At 38.8% G+C, this 21,455-nt stretch overlaps 1 protein-coding gene across 3 annotated transcripts in view; it reads right to left on the bottom strand.

Annotated features, from left to right (window-relative positions):
• Positions 1-473: 473 nt before the first annotated feature.
• Positions 474-21,455, bottom strand: part of ATP6V1A (ATPase H+ transporting V1 subunit A) — a 67,206-nt gene continuing 46,224 nt past the window's right edge. For all 3 annotated transcript variants that reach the window (XM_054483003.1, XM_063661651.1, XM_054483004.1), the window contains 7 exons: positions 19,690-19,812; positions 19,480-19,594; positions 18,740-18,803; positions 15,023-15,226; positions 8,868-8,962; positions 7,023-7,194; positions 474-3,187 (listed from right to left, as the gene is read on the bottom strand). In XM_054483003.1, coding sequence (XP_054338978.1) covers positions 3,095-3,187; positions 7,023-7,194; positions 8,868-8,962; positions 15,023-15,226; positions 18,740-18,803; positions 19,480-19,594; positions 19,690-19,812 — 866 coding nt within the window. In that variant the 3' untranslated portion in view covers positions 474-3,094. The remainder of the gene's footprint in view (positions 3,188-7,022; positions 7,195-8,867; positions 8,963-15,022; positions 15,227-18,739; positions 18,804-19,479; positions 19,595-19,689; positions 19,813-21,455) is intronic.

The raw sequence follows: 21,455 nt of genomic DNA, 5'->3' as shown, positions 1-21,455 counted from the left end.
TTCTTCACTCCTTTGGAAATTGTTAAAAATACAACATTTAAGGAAATAAAATATATCCTACGTACCATAATGAATTGCTACAAAGGTGTTGCACACTGTTATATTGGACTTTAAATTGGCTTGCAAAATCATAAATTACAAGGCTTTAGTTTACTTGTTAAAAACTGAAGAGTACCACTGATTTCCTTGCACTTAGAAGTGAATTTATAGAAACCATTCACTTTCTCAAATTAAAGTAAAATTCAGAATGGGATGGGATTCTGTGTATTGTATTTCCAAAACATAGTGTGATACAATTATGGGACTTTTTGCAGGCTATAGTGAGGGCTCCAATTCAATTTCATAATCTTAAGTAACAATCTACAAAAAGGAAGGAAAAAATTTTAAAAGGTCATACCAAAACAGTAAGTCAAGATACAAGGTACATATTTTCTAGCAGATTGTGCCGTAAAAAAGAGAAAAAGAAAAAAATGTTAATTTAAATCCACTTTTTATTCTTCCACAGATTTTAACAATTATACACAACTTTTAACATAAAGGTAGTGAAATCTCAAGGATAAGGAGGCAATATATATGGCCTCTTCTATTCGTTATTCAGGATGGAAGGAAATTTTCAAAGTACAATGTGTGAGATTTAACACTGGAAAAATACATATGAAACTTGTTTAATTGGCTCCACTTAGGACCAGACACAGCACAATAAATATAGAACTGCATCATCTTTTTAAAAGATCATTGTAATTTTAACACATTCTTACTAAAGAAATACATACTATCAGTGACCAATCTGAAACTCTGTAACAGGTGAAGGGAGACTTACGATGAATATCTGAGCATAGGTTCGCTAGCATCTTCACACTCATACATAAACATTCTTAAAGGGAATAAGAATGATTTCAAATTCAAAACAACAACAACAAAAAAACAAATTTGGTCAAACTTTCTTCACCATACCATTCATTGCTATCACAATCCTAGTTTGCTGGTAGGTTTAAGAAAGGAATAGAAAGTTTTTGAAATCCTTTTAATTTCTACCAGTCTTAGGGCCTCTTGGGTAGGCCACTTTGGAAGCAAACTGATTAAACAGCACCATTAAGTCCGTATCTCAACAAACCACTGCATAATTTCTGTCAATGTTCTCAAAGGTTAAAACAAGTTGTATGGAAGAATACCTTTCCTCAATAGCAGGCCACTGTAAAAACATGTAATCTGCAAGAATTTAAACAAAACTATCCTGAATTCTCTACTGATTGCTTCTTTCCTTAATAGACCAAGAGATAGGCATTACCTAAAAAATTAAATAATAATATACCGAGGCATAAAATAAATACTTTACTTATGCTATCACAATTTGGGTATTTGAGATTGTTAGCCATGTTCACACACCCTTTCCTCTTCCGAAAGAGGAAGCAATGGTGCCAGCACTATTGGTCAGAAAGAGTTAATCGGAAACTGTTGCTCTCAGAGCTGTTCTGCAATACGAAGACACATAAATTATTTTAAATATATACTTAAAAGACGGATAATATGATTTTTTTTTCATGTGACCCAGATTCTGTTATCAGTAGATACAAAATTAATTTCATTCCTATTAGGATGGAAACTGGTATGCTGCTGTGGCCATAGATATTCTGAGAAACCTCTTAAGCTAGTGAACCAAAAACCATATGAAAGAAAGTAATACTTTCTATGATTGGTCAACTGGCTGTTCAAAAATTCAGCAAGCAAACAAACATGCAAACATGTGACATATGTCATTATTCTGTAAAAATATAATGCCACTCTGGCCCCAGGAATCACTACAGCCCAGCTGGTCCTTAAAGGTGCAAACAGCCTTTAATTGCTACTAAACATCTTCTCTGGTATTTTACTGCCCATTACACTTGCCACATGATTTTCAGAAGCTTAGGCTTCCAAGATGTTTAAGGAAAATAAAGAGGGTGTGATGTGGATCAAGTTTTCAGTGATTGTTTTAAGTGTCATTTTAAAAAGAACTTCCTAGTAATGAAGTATATAATAGTCCTTGATACTAAATTTTTTCTAGTGAAATAAACTATGCTTTAATAAGACAATGTTGCTCTAAGTTTGACCATCTGATTCTTTTTTTTCTCTTTTTTAGAGGGTACTGTTTCATATATTGTGTGAGCCCCACAAACGTCTATTTTAAAAAGAGTATAGTCCCTGGCTGGGCACGGTGGCTCACGCCTGTAATCCCAGCACTTTGGGAGGCCGAGGCAGGCGGATCACCTGAGGTCGGGAGTTCGAGACCAGCCTGACCAATACGGTGAAACCCCGTTTCTACTAAAAATACAAAATTAGCTGGGCATGGTGGAGCATGCCTGTAATCCCAGCTACTCGGGAGGCTGAGGCAGGAGAATCACTTGAACCCGGGAGGCAGAGGTTACAGTGAGCCAAGATCACGCCATTGCACTCCAGCCTGGGCAACAAGAGTGACACTCCGTCCCAAAAAAATAAAATAAAATAAATAAAAAATAAAAGTAAACAGAGTATAGTTCCCAATAGTTTCTCACAAATATTCCTGATTTATACTGGGGGAAGTGATGCATAATTGGAACATTAATCATTATGTTTTTGAAAATTAAATATTTCCTGCAAAGCAATTCCTTTGCAAAATGCTAAGCTGCCAAGAGCTTACCACAATAGATATTGAGTCATTTCACAAAGTACCTGTTCAAAAGTTATAGAAACCTGGCCTTCCATTCCAAATTCACTGCAAAGAGAGTACATGCAGTAGTCCTGTTTACAATTTAATAGAGATGAGGAAAGGGCACACCTAGGACAAAGAGGGTCATCACCCTACATACAAGTTTACAGTAGTGTAACCATAATATATATTTACTATATTCACCACTTCAGACAAAGGAAGAGGGAGGCCCTCCACAACACTAGAACAAAGGAATGTTTGTTTTATATAAGACCTACCAAAAAAACAGGGAAACAAATAACACACATAGGCACTAGTCTCAAAGCTGCACAATAAAGAAGCAAAGGGTTTGAGATGAGAAATTCAGGAAAATATACACATAGGAGCTTGCTGAGGAAAAGGAAATCACAGTTCTAATCTTCAAGGCTTCTAATCTTCAAGGCTACGGAATGCATTCTGCATATCTTCAAGAAGTTGTGCATAGTCGCTTTTGATCTTTGCCTCACCATCTTTCAGTGGATCCTGAAAGAAGACATTGCAAATTCAACTCGCATTTGGAAAATAATTTTCATTACGTATGTTAAGTTACTTTTTTTTTTTTGGAGACAGAGTCTTGCTCTGTCGCCCAGGCTGGAGTGCAGTGGCACGATCTTGGCTCACTGCAACCTCCACCTCCCGGCTTCAAGTGATTCTCCTGCCTCAGCCTCCCAAGTAGTTGGGATTACAGGCGCCCACCATCATGCCCAGCTAATTTTTTTTTTTGTATTTTTAGTACAGACAGGGTTTCACCATGTTTGCCAGGCTGGTCTTGAACTCCTGATCTCATGTGATCCACTTGCCTTGGCCTCCCAAAGTGCTGGGATTACAGGTGTGAGCCACTGCACCTGGCCCAGGTTACTCGTATTTTATATATTTTGAGTACTAGGTTTAGTGAGGGACACTGGTAAACCACAGGGAGGAGGTAAAACTATACTCATTTTCCCTTTTCCTTAAAGATATAAATCCAACCGAACAGAAAGAAAACAAAATTTTAATTTTGCATCTTGCCTGATAACCACGTTCAGTGACCAAAGCCTTTATCTATCCTCAACAATGTGCACAATAGTGGGAAATTATGCCGCTTCATATATTAGATGAATGACTTAATGCATGATAATTAGGAATTAATTTAATCAAAACAGAATTTGCTCAACATCTGGTATTATCACACTGGAATGGAAAAGTAAAATTTAGGAAATAATGTTAAAATGCACCATTATTTAAAATCCTTATGGAAAGCAACTTACTGAGTAATATGTATAAAAGAGAATTTAGCTAGGCTTGGTGGCTCACGCCTGTAATCCCAGCACTTTGGGGGGCCGAGGCGGGTGAGTCACAAGGTTGGGAGATTGAGACCATCCTGGCCAACATGGTGAAACCCTGTCTCTACTAAAAATACAAAAAAATTAGCTGGGCATGGTGGCGTGCACCTGTAGACCCAGCTACTTGGGAGGCTGAGGCAGGAGACTCGCTTAAACCCAGGAGGCGGAGGTTGCAGTGAGCTGAGATCACGCCACTGCACTCCAGCCTAGTGACAGAGTGAGACTCTGTCTCAAAAAAATAAATAAATATATAAAAAATAGAGAGACAGACTTTAAAATGTTCCAGGTCTCTAACCCAATCATTCCACTTCTGGGACTCCATACTAAGAAAATGCACAAAACCAACTACACGCAACTACATGGTCGTCCACGCCAGTAACTGGAAATTTTCTTTTCTTTTCTTTTTTCAGACAGAGTTTTGCTCTTGTTGCCCAGGCTGGAGGGCAATGGTGTGATCTCAGCTCACTGCAACCTCCACCTCCTGGGCTTAAGTGATTCTCCTGCCTCAGCCCCCTGAATAGCTGGGATTACAGGCATGCACCACCACACCCAGCTAATTTTGTATTTTTAGTAGAGACGGGGTTTCTCCATGTTGGTCAGGTTGGTCTAGAACTCCTGACCTCAGGTGATCTGCCCACCTCGGCCTCCCAAAGTTCTGGGATTACAGACGTGAGACAATGCGCCCGGCCAACAACTGGAAATTTTCTAAGTGTCTAAGAATAGAAAAGTATTACTCTCCAGCCACAAAACAATGCTACAGAAGAGTAATGACATTAAAAAATACCTGTGATGTTAATTTGACACAATAAGCATGTAAATAGAAATCATCATTACTACAGGTATATTTCTTTTTCATCCTCTTTCTATGAATATATAGTTTTTTAAGACAATATTTGGATCAAGTTACATATGGAAGTTTTTTCACTCTGTGCCATAAGCATTTCTACATATCTTTGAATATTTTTGACAAAAATGGTAATGCCTTCATAATACCTATCTTATGGACACACCATAATGTACTGTTGGCTCTGTTCATTCTTGGGTGACATTTAAGAAATTTGGCTTGGCATAGTGGCTCATGCCTGTAATCCCAGCGCTCTGGGAGGCTGAGGCGGGCAGATCACCTGAGGTCAGGAGTTCAAGACCAGCCTGGCCAACATAGAGAAACCCCTGTCTCTACTAAAAATACAAAAATTAGCTGGGTGTGGTGAATGCACCTGTAATCCCAGCTACTTGGGAGGCTGAGGCAGGAAGAATTGCTTGAACCTGGGAGGGGGAGGTTGCAGTGAGCCAGGATCATGCCACTGTACTCCAGCCTGGACAGCAGAGCAAGACTCCATCTCAAAAAAAAAAAAAAAGAAAAAGAAATTTAATAAACAACCTTGTATATCTATATCAAAATTCTGATTACTTCCTTCGTTTATGTATCTCAAGGTGAAATGACAAGACTAAAAAGGTGTAAGTGTTTTTAAATTCTCAATGTAGTGATTACCTATTTGTACAGGTTTACTTTCAATCTATAGTGTGAACACACACACAAAATATATATATAATTTTAAAATTTTTATATTACATATACACTCGGAGAATCATTCTCAGTAGGTGGTTAGTAAATATGCCTGGATGTCATGACAGAAATAAATACAATTCAACTGATCAAATATTTTAAAAACAATCTTATACATTTGAGTTCCTACTAATAATTTCATTTAATTATCTATTTTTATCTTGTGTACTTTCAAAAGAACAAGAGGCCACTTAAAAGTTAAAAAATGGCCGGATGCGGTGGCTCACACCTGTAATCCCAGCACTTCGGGAGGCCGAGGTGGGTGGATCACATGAGATCAGGAGTTTAAGACCAGCCTGGACAACATGGTGAAACCCCACCTCTACTAAAAATACAAAAAATTATCTGGGCGTGGTGGCAGGCACCTGTAATCCCAGCTACTTGGGAGGCTGAGGCAGGAGAATCGCTTGAACCCAGGAGGTGGAGGTTGCAAGTGAGACGAGATTGTGCCACTGTACTCCACCCTGGATGACAGAGCAAGACTGTCTCAAAAAAAAAACAAAAAAAATGACCTGCAGTACATGATATTTAAAAGAAGTAAACAGAGAAGATGTCATTTCAGAAGAACACGTGTGCTAGAGGTTAATAGGCACTTGGAGTAAGGTAATTGTTGTTCAGCTATGAAGTAAGCTCTAATTTGCCTGGCAGCTAAGACAAAAGGGAATACACATCAGCATTTATTTTAGACATGACTTACTTTAATTTTTTGAGACTGGGTCATACTGTGTTGCCCAGGCTGGAGAGTAGTGGCGTGATCATGGCACACTGCAGCCTTGACCTCAGCCTGCCAGGTAGCTGAGACTACAGGTGTGTGCCCCACACCTGGCTAATCTTGTATTTTTTGTAGAGACAGGATTTCGACATGTTGCCCAGGCTGGTCTTGAACTCCTGGGCTCAAGTCATCCTCCTGCCTGAACCTTTGAAAGTGCTGGGATTACAGGCATGAGAACAACTGTGCCTGGCTGATATACTAATTTTTATCATTAGAATTCCTATTTGAACATAACTTAGAGGTCTCTACTGGTTTTACAAAACCTGAACATGTGTGAAAATAACTGCAAGTTTTATAGCCCAGGTTTGGGACTCAAAATAGCTAGAAAAATTAAAAAGAAGCATTGCACTTTGTGAGGCCAAGGCAGGCAGACCACGAGGTCAAGAGATCGAGACCATCCTGGCCAAAATGGTGAAACCCCAACTCTACTTAAAAAATCCAAAAATTAGCTGGGCATGCTGGCACGCACCTGTAGTCCCAGCTATTCAGGAGGCTGAGGAGGAGAATTGTTTGAACCCAGGAGGCAGAGGTTGCAGTGAGACAAGATCATGCCACTGCACTCCAGCCTCGCAACAAAGTGAGACTCTGTCTAAAAAAAAAGAAAAAAAAAAAGAAGCATTTCCAAATAAAAAAAGTTACAGCAGAAACAAAATATACCTTGAATTTCATTGAGGAAAGTTTATAGAGGATGTCTCCCATGTGCTCACGAATAATGGACCATGTGATTTTATTGTCACTCTGGGCAGTGGTTTCAACAGCTCTACGAGCCATATCATAAAATGCAATCATGTTGGACAGCATTCCTACTGTCTTGTAGAATGGGCAGAACCTAGAATAAATGAAGGTCAAAAAAATTAACAAAAATAAACTCCAAAACAGGTTCATACTTTATATAAAACTACTAGAGCATTAGTTTCTTTATCTAAGTATGCAGATTGCTTATTTATTAGATGATACATAAGGAATAAAAAAAAATAGTGAAAAGACCAACAACTACTTAACCAGAGTTTTTGGACAGAGATGTCTCAGGATATGGGATAGAAGAAGATATATATTCTTTTATTTATTTTAAGGGTAAATTTTACTTTTCTCTGTTAAAATCATCAGGGAGAAACAATGAAACAGTACTGCTATAATCTAATGACTCTCTGAGGGTTTGTTTTTGTACAATGCAGTTAAATAAGTAACCCAAATGGTAAAATAGCTGAGTTGTAAAGACTCCCTTGTGATAGTGGATTAGGTTTAATGAGTAATAGGAAAGCAGGAAACTGCAAGTTCCTGAAGTTAGTAGTAGCCCCTTTTTTCTTAATGTGTTCGTTTTCATTTGCCCATACTTTTAAATAACAGACACATGAACAAATATTCAACTTCAGTCACATACATTCGTACAACTTTTGGACATGTTTAAACATATTTGCATACATAATTTCATGCATACTCCTATTACACCTTTTCCAAAGAATTCTTCCCTTGTTATCTTTGTGTAGGTGGTTCCTAGAAGCTTTGTAAGTTCCCAGTAGAGCAGATTTCTGGGGCTTACGATATACTGGCATATTTACTGCTTGCCCTACATTCTGGTAATCCTTCCATTGGCTCAGTTCCTTCTTCAGTCTTATATGGGGCCAAATATGATTTGAGGGAGAAAAGATAACCTGGCATGAAAGAGCTAAATTCTCAAAGTTTAAAAGAAATGAGAACTTTAAACAAGCCTCAGTAGTAGCATTGATAATAATGAAACAAAGAAAGCACTGAGTAGGAGTTGGAGTGCTCTAACAGAGACCTTGGTAGAAAGCAAGCAATAGGACTCTTGGGAAATGAGGCATGAAAGCAGAACTATTAATTATTTAGGAAAAGAGTAATAATTATTTAGGAAAAAAGTAAAAGAAGCCAGGCGTGTTGGCTCATGCCTGTGAGTCCCAACACTTTGAGAGGCTGAGGTGGGTGAATTGCTTGAGCCCAGGAGTTGGAGACCAGCCTGGGCAACATGGCAAAACTCAGTCTCTACCAAAAAAAAAAAAAAATTAGCTGGGCATGGTGGTGGGCACCTGCAGTTCTAGCTACTCAGGAGGCTGAGGTGGGAGAACTGTCAGGAGGTTGAGGCTGCAATGAGCTGAGATTGTGCCACTGCACTCTAGCTCGGGTGACAGAGTGAGACCCTGTCTCAAAACAACAACATAAGAGAGTAAAGGAGACACAGGCAGTGGAAAGAAATGAAGGCGGCTTCTGAAGGAGTGAATAATCCCCAGGCTCTGCACTAAGCCACAGTTAAATCTAATTATAGATGAATGTATGAGTGAAAATACTGTCATAATTGGACAAATGAGCAAATCAAGATAGGGGACATATTAGATCATGTCTACTACAAATATACAAAATAAACCAATCTACTAAGTCAGAGTGTATGAGCCTGTATGAGAACAAAAAAAGGTTTTTAATGTGTACTCCTTCACCAAAACACAATAGAAAATCCTCAAATAAAAAAAGGAAGTCAATATAGCTTACTTGTCATAAGGAGTATATCCATTTTGTTGTAGGAAATCATCTTTGATAAGTTTTGCTACCTCCAGAGTGATTTTATCTGTTTCTGCCAAAGAAGCCTAGAAGAGAAAAAGATATTTTTAGACATTAAAATGTAAGCTCGATGGTGGCAATTAATTAACAAGCAGAAACTATATAATCCACCATCACCTATTGTTAATAAATTTACTTATAACAGCTTTTTGATTGATGTTTCTTTTTAAACTGTGGTTAAAAAGCATATAACATAAAATTTACCATCTTTGCCACTTTTAGTTATACAGTGTAACAGTGTTATGTATACTCACATTACTGTGAAACAAATCTCTAGAGCTTTTCCATCTTGCAAGTCTGAAACATCCATTAAACAGTAACTCTCCTTTCTCTTCTCCCCCAGCCCCTGGTAATCACTATTTTACTTTCTGTTTCTACAAATTTGACTATTTTAAATACTTCATAAAAATGAAATCATACAGTGTTTGTCCTTTTGTGACCAGCTTATTTCACTTAGCATAATGCCCTCAAAGTTTATCTGTATTGAGGCATGTGACGGGATCTCTTTCTTTTTTAAGGCTGAATAATATCTCATTGTATATATATATATACCACATTTTGTTTATGGATTCATCCACAGATGGACATATGGGTTGCTTCCACTTCCTGGCTATTGTGAACAGTGCTGCTAAGAACATGGGTCCGCGTACAGTGGCTTACACCTGTAATCCCAGCACTTTGGGAGGCTGAGGCAGGAGGATTGCTTGAGCTCAGGAGTGCGAGACCAGCTTGGGCAACATGGTGAAAACTTGTCTCTACAGAAAATACAAAAAATAGCCAGGCGTGGTGGCATGTGACTCTAAACCCAGCTACTTGGGAGGCTGGGGTGGGAAGACTGCTTGAGCCTGGGAGGCAGATGGAGGTTGCAGTGAGCTAAGATCGTGCCACTGCACTCCAGCCTGGGTGACAGACGAGACCTTGTCTCACAAAAAAAAAATCCCAAACATGGGTGGCAAAAAGCTTGACGTTCTTGGCCAGGCGCTGTGGCTCGCACCTGTAATCCCAGCACTTTGGGAGGCCAAGGTGGGCGGATCATGAGGTCAAGAGATCGAGACCATCCTGGACAACATGGGGAAACCCCGTCTCTACTAAAAATACAAAAATTAGCTGGTTGTGGTAGCGCGCGCCTGTAGTCCCAGCTACTCGGGGGGCTGAGGCAGGAGAACTGCTTGAACTTGGGAGGCAGAGGTTGCAGTGAGCCGAGATCGCGCCACTGCACTCTAGCCTGGCGACAGTGCGAGACTCCCTCAAATAAATAAATAAATAAATAAATAAATAAATAAATAAATAAATAAATAAATAAATAAGCTTGATGTTCTTTTCTTGAAATACCTCTTCACATCTTGGCTTGCTATCTTAATTATTTGAATTCTCAGTCTTAAGTTTGTTTCATAAAAATCTATATAGCTCATAAATAGTTGAATTTTAAAAACATTACAAAGTATTTAGAACTATGAAGTACAGTAAGTATGTACTACTCTATGTCTGAGTGCTATTTGACTAGTATAGCTAAGTTACAGAGCTTCACCCTTTAAATATCACTACCTCAAAAGCCCTAACTTTTACAATTGCCCTAGCAGCCTTGAGAGATAGTATTAGTGTTGCCGGGATCACTAACAGGTAAAGATTTTTTGGGAGTGGAAAATGGACAAGCCCAATGAGTTAACTACATTCTTGCATTATGGATCAGGTCTCCAGTTTTTTTTTTTTTTGTAAATACCTTTTATCTCTAGTCCTCTCTTCAACCACAGGTAAATATTAAACAATGTTTTATGTGTATTATTTGTATAAATTCATGTAAAATGTGTATTTTATTTTGTGCAAGTGTCTTTAATTATGTAAAACTTCTTGTGTCTTTCATTTGGTACTTTGTTTTGATCCACCCATGCTGCTGTGCCACATGGTCTGCTGCTTCCAGCTCTCATGTATTTCATCCTCTGTGGTGTGCACCCTCCCTATTTCACCTTCCATCTTTTGCTCATAGTAGAGGACAATCAGATTACTTCTAATTCCCCACCATCACAAACATCCACTTAAGGACCTGCTTGAGAATTTCTTTGGGGATAAATATCCAGAAACAGAATTGCTAGGTCCCAGGGTATGCAAACAAGTCCTATCAGACTGCTCACAATGGCAGCACCAGACAATCCGCCCACCAGCTCCTCTGTCCCCACAACACTGGGCAATATTTGACATTTTAACTAGTATAATGTGATGTTCTCAGTGTTGTTAGAGCAATTCTCCATAGGTCTATTAGTCTTTTGAGATTCCTTTTCTATAATCAGTCTGTTCTTTCCCTTGGCCACATTTCTGTTGAAGTTCTAGTCTTCTTATTAACTTACAGGAGATCTTTGTACATTTTAGACATTAGTCCATCAGTTTTTTTTTTATTTTTTAAAAGTATTTTTAAAATTAAAAATTTTCCTTAACATTTTTATCTTATTATTTATGTATTTACTTATTTTTTAATAGAGATAGGGTCTCACTCTGTCACCCAGGATGGAATGCAGTGGCGAGATCTCATTTCACTGTAGTCTCAACAGCCTGAGCTCAAGTGATCATCCCACCTCAGCTTCCCAAGCAGCTGGGACTACAGGCCCGCATCACCACACCCAGCTAATTTTTATATTTTTTGTAGAGACAAGGTCTCGTCATGTTGCCCAGGCTGGTCTTGAACTCCTGGAGTCAAGCCATCCACTCACCTCAGCCTCCCAAAGTGCTGGGATTACAGGTATGAGTCACAATGCCCAGCCAGTCCATGAGTTTTAGATGTCACAAACTTCCTCTCCCAATGTCACTGGTCTGTTACCTTTAACCAGGGGTAGGCCTTTGCTAAACATAAATGCTTACTTATGTAATCAAAAACTCTTTTTTTGTTGTTTTAAGGCTAATGTTAAGGAGTTTATTTTAGAAGTCCTTTTCCAACTCTAGATCACTAAGATATTTTCTTAATATTTGTTTTCTATTAAACTGAAAGTCTTACCTTTCCCACGTACATTGTGAATCTATCTGGATTCTAACTTTGTATGTGGAATTAGAGAACAATCCAATTTTGTTTTTTTCCTTCAAATAGTAAACAGTTTTCTATCACAGACTGAAACAATCTATCCTATCCTCACTTGATTTTTGGTACCATCTTTGCAATATCAATCGTTTATACAATCACAAGTCTATCTCTATTCTGTTCCACCAGTCTGCTGGTCTGTTATTTTACCAATACCACACTGCTTTTATTATTATGGTTTTGTATCCCCCCTTATCCAATAGGGGAGAAGCTCACACTTTACTATTCTTATTTAAGGTTGTGAATCTTTGTGAAATCAAATGAATTTTAGATTGGCGTTACACTGAATTTACAGATTAAAGAGAAATTGCGTCTTTTTTTTTTTTTGAGATGGAGTCTCACTCTGTCACCCAGGCTAGAGTGCAGTGGCGTGATTTCGGCTCACTGCAACCTCTGCCTCTCAGGTTCAAGCAGTTCTCCTGCCTCACCCTCCCAAGTAGCTGGGATTACAGGGGTGCGCCACCATGCCCAGCTAATTTTTTGTATTTTTAGTAGTGACAGGGTTTCACCATGCTGGCCAGGCTGGTCTTGAACTCCTGACCTTGTGATCTGCCCGCCTCCGCCTCCCCAAAGTGCTGGGATTACAGGTGTGAGCCACCACGCCTGGCTGAGAAGTGGCATCTTTTTAATAAGTCATTCCATCCAAGAGCATGGACTGTTTCTATTTTCATACCATTTTCTGTTTCATTTATTAGTTTAAAAGTGATTTTCATAGAAGAAATATATATTTCTGGTTAGTTCCTACACTCTAGTTTTTGTTGCTATTGAGAACATCTTATTTTTACTTTTATTTTCTAGTTGGTATTGCTAGTGTAGAGAAATTCTCTTGATTTGTGTTTATCTTGAATCATAACCCCTCAGTGAACTCTTATTATTAGTTTCTCTGTTAATTCTGTTATATTTCTAGTACATGAGCACATTATCTACAAACAATGACACTGTTATCTCTTTCTTTACAACTTTTCTTTTCTCTTCTTACATCATTGGTTATGATCTCTGGTATTTGACAGAACACAGTGATGAGATTAGGCATGGTGGTCTTAATCCTAGTTTTTAAATGAAATGCATCTGAAATTTCTCCAGTAAGTAAAGTGGCTTCCCTAGGTCTTAGTATATTAACACATTAAGGAAGTTCCCTTCTATTCCTTGTTTGCTAAGATGTTTCTAAAAATTGTAATAAAGTCAAATATTTTTCCACATTAACTGAGATATCCTTTTTCCATTATATTATTACATTAGTGAATTACAATAGATTTTCTGTGTCTAATATGGACATTCCCGAGATAAACTTGCTTATGATGTATCATTTTATTGTCTTTAATATCCTACTGGACCTCATACACTAATATTTAATATTTTATTAAGTATCTACATTCATATCTACATTCATCAACAATATTAGCCTATAGTTTTCCTTTCTTGTATTGTCTTTATCTGGTTTTGCAGTTCTTCCTGTTTCTTGCTTCTCTTATTGGGCAGATAAGAGAATATTTTTATTCTATAAATAATAAGTAGTAATACATGTTAGAATGTTAGCTATCTCCAAATATTAACCTTTTTTGGAATACATTAGGAGATGACTTTATAACATATAATAAAAAGAACAAATCTACAATGAACTCTAACAAATTTACAAGAAAAAACCAAACAACCCCATCAAAAAGTGGGCGAAGGACATGAACAGACACTTCTCAAAAGAAGACATTTATGCAGCCAAAAAACACATGAAAAAATGCTCACTATCACTGGCCATCAGAGAAATGCAAATCAAAACCACAGTGAGATACCATCTCACACCAGTTAGAATGGCAATCATTAAAAAGTCAGGAAACAACAGGTGCTGGAGAGGATGTGGAGAAATAGGAACACTTTTACACTGTTGGTGGGACTGTAAATTAGTTCAACCCTTGTGGAAGTCAGTGTGGCGATTCCTCAGGGATCTAGAACTAGAAATACCATTTGACCCAGCCATCCCATTACTGGGTATATACCCAAAGGACTATAAATCATGCTGCTATAAAGACACATGCCACACATATGTTTATTGCAGCACTATTCACAATAGCAAAGACTTGGAACCAACCCAAATGTCCAACAGTGATAGACTGGATTAAGAAAATGTGGCACATATACACCATGGAATACTATGCAGCCATAAAAAATGATGAGTTCATGTCCTTTGTAGGGACATGGATGAAACTGGAAATCATCATTCTCAGTAAACTATTGCAAGGACAAAAAACCAAACACCGTATGTTCTCACTCATAGGTGGGAATTGAACAATGAGAACACATGGACACAGGAAGGGGAACATCACACTCTGGGGACTGTTGTGGGGTGGGGGGAGGGGGGAGGGATAGCATTAGGAGATATATCTAATGCTAAGTGACGAGTTGATGGGTGCAGCACACCGGCATGGCACATGTATACATATGTAACTAACCTGCACATTGTGCACATGTACCTTAAAACTTAAAGTATAATAATAATAAAATAAAATAAAAATAATAATAAAAAATAAAAAGAACAAAACCAGACAAAGAACTCTGAGTACTAACTAGCATTGCATACTATCTGAGAAGTCTTTTCATTCTGGCATTTAATTTGCCTAAATTTAATTACACCATCTTTCCTTGAAGAATCAAGATACAGGCACAAGAATGTAACTCACCTGTTTAAGGCCAATAGCTAATTATTGGAGGAACTAGAAGCCAATCCTTCTGAAACCTAGCCCTAGCATTTCTACAAAAACGTATGTTAACAAATCCTAACTCTACCACCTCTAATTTGGTTGCTGATGGGTATATTCCATTTCAAGATAAAAGTAAATCAAATGTTTCTTTCTCACAATATACCCAAAAACCATGCTAAGTACTATAACGAATAGAAAATTTCAATTAAAAATATTTAATAAATATTTAGTTTGCTAGGCAAGAATCTGTAATATCCAAGGCTCTATCTGTCCTTGAAACACCCCAGTGTAACCCACAGATCTATCTTCCATGGAATTTAACAACTCACCTTTCCCACAAGCTGTACAATTTCTGCCAGGTCTTCTTCTTCCTGCAGAATTTCCTTAGCTTTGGTCCTCAGAGGAACGAACTCTGTGAAGTGTTTGTCATAGTATTCATCCAAGGCACGCATATACTTGCTGTAGCTGATGAGCCAATTGACAGAGGGGAAATGCTTACGCTGAGCTAGTTTCTTATCTAAGCCCCAGAACACCTGATTCAAAAAAACACACAAAAAAACCAGTAATTTTTCTCAAAAAACAAAGTTAAAAAAATACCGAAGCATGTTTGTCCTAACTATGCAATTCTTTTTGTTTTTTTTTTTTTTTTTTGAGACAGAGGCTTGCTCTGTCACCCAGGCTGGAGTGCAGTGGCACGATCTCGGCTCACTACAACCTCCACCTCATGGGTTCAAACAATTCTCCTGACTCAGCCTCACGAGTAGCTGGGATTTACAGGCATGCGCCATCAGGCCCAGCTAATTTTTGTATTTTTAGTAGAGATGGGGTTTCACCATGTTGGCCAGGCTTGTCTTGAACTCCTGACCTCATGTGATCCTCGGCCTCCCAAAGTGCTGGAATTACAGGCATGAGCCACCATGCCTGGCCCCTAAATATGCAATTCTACAATTCACTGGTCAAATTATACATCGTTTTAGTATATACTAAGTAAAATTAAAACAGAATAAAACTTGCAGAAAATGACAATAATCTATTTCCTTTCATTTTCAAAGTGGGTAATACCTACAAATCAAATTTAAAATTTACCTGTATTTTCTTAATAGTGTGTCAAATCCAATAGCAAAAAGAAAAATTAATTTACTCTTTTGAAAATTATTATGGTACAATAGAACCAGAAAAGGTTTATGTAGATGGAATACACACTTTACTTTGGTTAAAAACCTCTAACTGGCCAGGCATGGTGGCTCACGCCTGTAATCCTAGCACTCTGGGAGGCCGAGGCAGGTGGATCACCTGAGTTCAGGAGTTCGAGACCAGTCTGGCCAACATGGTAAAACCCTGTCTGTACTAAAATACAAAAATTATCTGGGCGTAGTGGTGGCGCCTGCCTGTAATGCCAGCTACTTGGGAGGCTGAGGAAGAAGAATTGCTTGAACCTGGGAGGTGAAGGTTGCAGTGAGCTGAGATCGCGCCACTGCACTCCAGCCTGCACGATGGGAGTGAGATTCCATCTCAAAAAAAAAAAAAATTTTTTTTTAACTGTTCTGGGCCAGGCACGGTGGGTCACGCCTGTAATCTCTGTACTTTGGGAGGCCAAGGCGGGTGGATCACCTGAGGTCAGGAGTTCAAGACCAGCCTGGCCAACATAGTGAAACCCTGTCTCTATTAAAAACACAAAAAATTAGCCGGGTGTGGCGGCAGGTGCCTGTAATCCCACCTACTTGGGAGGCTGAGGCAGGAGAATCGCTTGAACCCGGGAGGTGGAGGTTGCAGTGAGCTAAGTTCGCGCATTGCACTCCAGCCTGGGCAACAAGAGTGAAACTCCGTATCAAAACAAAACAAAACAAGAACATCTAAGTGTTTTGATTAAATTTAGTTCCCTATCATTCACAGGGCCAATCCAATAACAACTGACAATGATTTTTCTAAGGGCAAACATTCACAGATATTCCATGCATTTCTAACTCTGTTCCCTCTTTCCCCATAATTTAAAACTCAAAATTTTAGCAAATGTTAAAAAGCTTGAGAGTTGTAAATTTAGCCTCTGCCATTTCCTTTTCTCTGATACTGTCAGAAACACAAGTAAATATTCTGTTTTTCCCACATGAATAATATACATATATCACTTTTTTTTTTTTAACTATAGCTCTGATTTGTACACATCTTTTATTTGGGCTTCTTTTAATAGCCAAGCTGGCTACCTATCCACTAAAATTCATGTCTTGTCACTGGGAAGCAAATACTTAGGCAGAAACTGCATTTTCCAGCCTTGCTTTCACCTGGATGTGGCTAACAGAATGAGTGGAGTGACTGTGTCACTTTTGAATCCAAGGTTCAAAAAAGGTGGGTATGCTTTCTCCACGAGGCCTAGCTCCCTCGTGTCAGCTAGATGCAGATGATCACCAAGGCCTAGCTCCCTCGTATCAGCTAGATGCAGATGATCACCAAGGCCTAGCTCCCTCGTGTCAGCTAGATGCAGATGATCACCAAGGCCTAGCTCCCTCGTGTCAGCTAGATGCAGATGATCACCAAGGCCTAGCTCCCTCGTGTCAGCTAGATGCAGATGATCACCAAGGCCTAGCTCCCTCGTGTCAGCTAGATGCAGATGATCACCAAGGCCTAGCTCCCTCGTGTCAGCTAGATGCAGATGATCACCAAGGCCTAGCTCCCTCGTGTCAGCTAGATGCAGATGATCACCAAGGCCTAGCTCCCTCGTGTCAGCTAGATGCAGATGATCACCAAGGCCTAGCTCCCTCGTGTCAGCTAGATGCAGATGATCACCAGGCCTAGCTCTCTCGTGTCAGCTAGATGCAGATGATCACCAGGCCTAGCTCCCTCGTGTCAGCTAGATGCAGATGATCACCAAGGCCTAGCTCCCTCGTGTCAGCTAGATGCAGATGATCACCAAGGCCTAGCTCCCTCGTGTCAGCTAGATGCAGATGATCACCAAGGCCTAGCTCCCTCGTGTCAGCTAGATGCAGATGATCACCAAGGCCTAGCTCCCTCGTGTCAGCTAGATGCAGATGATCACCAAGGCCTAGCTCCCTCGTGTCAGCTAGATGCAGATGATCACCAAGGCCTAGCTCCCTCGTGTCAGCTAGATGCAGATGATCACCAAGGCCTAGCTCCCTCGTGTCAGCTAGATGCAGATGATCACCAAGGCCTAGCTCCCTCGTGTCAGCTAGATGCAGATGATCACCAAGGCCTAGCTCCCTCGTGTCAGCTAGATGCAGATGATCACCAAGGCCTAGCTCCCTCGCGTCAGCTAGATGCAGATGATCACCAGGCCTAGCTCTCTCGTGTCAGCTAGATGCAGATGATCACCAGGCCTAGCTCTCTCGTGTCAGCTAGATGCAGATGATCACCAGGCCTAGCTCTCTCGTGTCAGCTAGATGCAGATGATCACCAGGCCTAGCTCTCTCGTGTCAGCTAGATGCAGATGATCACCAGGCCTAGCTCCCTCGTGTCAGCTAGATGCAGATGATCACCAAGGCCTAGCTCCCTCGTGTCAGCTAGATGCAGATGATCACCAAGGCCTAGCTCCCTCGTGTCAGCTAGATGCAGATGATCACCAAGGCCTAGCTCCCTCGTGTCAGCTAGATGCAGATGATCACCAGGCTAGGTGACAGTGGAGTCACAAGATGGAAGGAATCCTGGACTCAGAATTATCACTAAACAGAAGAGAGCCTTGGACCATACTGTGAAGAGAAATAACTTCTGGGTATTACACATTTTTGGGCCTCTTTGTTTCTGTAACTAGGGTTACTATGACTTAAAGGATAATATTACTCTAATACTAATAAAATTTTTGCTACCTACATTTTCCACTTATATATTATTAAATTTATTATAAATCCTATGTAAACAGCTAAGAAAAAAACAGACAGTATTAAAGGCTCTGTGTTAAGAGTGTTTCTAAACCAGACTTTACCATTGCCTATCCTTTAGAGACTAAATTAAATACTTTACAACGATTACATTAGATTGCATTAGAACAGCAGGAGGAGGTCAGGCTCAGAAGTTGACTATACTAGGGAAAGACATACCTGAACGATACCAAGAGTGGCAGATGTAACTGGATCAGAAAAATCACCACCAGGTGGAGAAACTCTAAATTAAAAAAATAATATGGTCATTACAAAAAAATATGGTCATTAGAAATGCTTATGAAAAATAACATATATATATAAATGTTAACTTTTTTTTAAAGTCAATTTTAATGTAAATAACTTTTTAATGTAAATAACTTTAGAAATGACCTTTGGAAAGAAAATCTTACCTAAAAATCTTAAACAAAAGCCAGTATTTAAGTTGTAAACAACAACGGAAACTACAGAACACCTTCTATTATGAGACATGAGATAGATAATTTATTATAATCAATTTTATTATTCTAATCAAACAGATGAAGCAAGAAGGAAAAGCTCCAAGAAAAAAGTATGGCTTTATGTAGTGATCATGAATCTTCACTTTCTTTTTACCGTGATGCAATCTCACCTTATCATAGCTACAATTTTCTAAATTACAAAAATTAAATAAATATCTAAATTAAACATATAAATATATAAATTAAAGTCAAACCTATGGAACCAGAACATGTAGAAATTGCGTAAACATGTGCATCTTCAAAGAGCTCCTTAGGTGACTCTGGAGTGCAACCCTCCTTAAGAACCGCTGCTCCCAGTGGGAGCTAAATACTCTCTCTTTAAAATAAGTGACTTTTTTTCTCTCTTTAATACATCTGTGACTTTTTTCCTTTTGCAAAGTAAATACTGTGGGTGCTTACGCTCCTACAATGCTGACACTCCCTTCTCTTTCAGGATTTCCAAGACATTTCACCCTGCCTGCTCGTTCATAAAAAGAGGCCAGACGGGCACCAAGATAGGCTGGATATCCACTATCTGAAAAATGAAAAGAAATTTTAAAACAGAGTTTCTAAGCCAGCCCTGAAAATCCCATCAGCCTTGTTTACATGATAAGCAATACACAGACTTACCTGCAGGCATTTCAGCTAAACGACCAGAGATTTCTCTAAGGGCCTCAGCCCATCTAGAGGTAGAGTCAGCCATCATACTGACATGATAGCCCATGTCACGGAAGTACTCTGACAGTGTGATTCCTAAATTGGGAAGAATATTATTATAAGTTACAATGCTAGCATATAAAAATCCTGTTTTTTTCCACCCTTAAGAAAACGTTAAAGCAATAAGTACACAATGTAGACTGCTAGCGGCTCCCTCAAAGCTGCTCTTCCTCTTTTTCTGGGCACACACTGAATTGTTTCCTAGCATCCTGTGCACTTAGATATGGCCATGTAACTGATCTCTGGCTAACAAAACTCAAGTCAAAATAATGTGTTCTATGGTCAGGCAAGTCACACGCTCTTCCATACTCTTTCTTCCTTCTGGCCTACTGAAATGGAAGGAACTCCCAGTAGTCTTGGAAGCCATGTGTTGAAAATGGTAGAGCTCATTTCAGGCTGGATCGTGGCTCAGAATGACAGAGTAAAGAGTCCCCTCAACACTTCAAATAAACATCTATTATATTGAGCAAATATATATTTGGAATTATTTGATGCCATAGCCTAGCTTACCCTAATATAATGCACATTTTAGAAAGCAGGAAATGACTTTCTCTATTCTTTGTTGAAATAATTATGTCTGAAATTAATTTTCAAATGTAGCTTCTCTCTATATATCACATACACACACACAAACAAACATGTATGCATGCAAAAGTAACCCTTAACCAATCAGCTTGGGTGGTTACTTTTCAAAAGTAGCAAATGTTATTAAAATGAGTAATATCTTAATTGTCCAGATTATTCTGCTATGCAGATCAGGTCCTATCCTGTAAATTTAGACAGTAAACCACTTATAAGCAGCTAATATACAGAAACGAGTGTTGGGTTCTAGTTCCTATTCTGTCATTAACCTTAGCAAAATAACTTGATTTCCCAGTGTGGCTTCCTAACCTATTAAAAATGGAATAATGCCTGCCCTATATACTTCTATATAGCAGATGAAGTGAATTAAATAAATGTCATCTAAAAAGTACAAAGCGCTATGAAGCTCTAAGATATTAGGAAAAATGTATAGTTATATTATAAAAGTTCCAAAAGATTTTGGAACTTTTATAATGCCTTGGTTTCTTTATTTTACTGGTAAAGAAACAGAGGTTTATATAAGTAAAATTAACATAATTAGTGGAAAATTCAGTACTTTACTATTTATCATATTGCATCTTTCAGAATAAAAAAATACTGACTCTTGAGGCATCCATAAAGTGGTCTCATGAAGAAAGTCTTTAGGAAACATTACTTATCAATATTAAGGCTTCAATAACACAATAATTACCACATATTCCAATCTAATAAGAACAGATCCTTTCTTATACAAGCACGCTGTGTTTTAAATCTGTGATGAAATGTCACAGATACTTGTGATATTAGAAAGAAATGGCAGAAAAGACAGATACACATGAGTAAGTGAGAATTCTCTGAGAGACCTACAGATATCAGTGCCTACAAGAAAAATATGCCTCAGACAAAATCAAGAGACAATCTGGGACATATTTGCAACTCATGACAGATAAAGGACGAATTTATTCACTAATCAAAGAGTTTCTGGCCAGGCGCGGTGGCTCAAGCCTGTAATCCCAGCACTTTGGGAGGCCAAGGTGGGCAGATTCCCCGAGGTCAGGAGTTCGAGACCAGGCTAGCCAACATGGTGAAACCCCATCTCTACTAAAAATACAAAAATT

The sequence above is a fragment of the Pongo pygmaeus genome, chromosome 2 (genome assembly GCF_028885625.2).
Source record: "Pongo pygmaeus isolate AG05252 chromosome 2, NHGRI_mPonPyg2-v2.0_pri, whole genome shotgun sequence".
Taxonomy (NCBI): Eukaryota; Metazoa; Chordata; class Mammalia; order Primates; family Hominidae; genus Pongo; species Pongo pygmaeus.
Note: the sequence above shows the minus strand (reverse complement) of the source record. Positions and strands in the feature narration are given on the sequence as shown.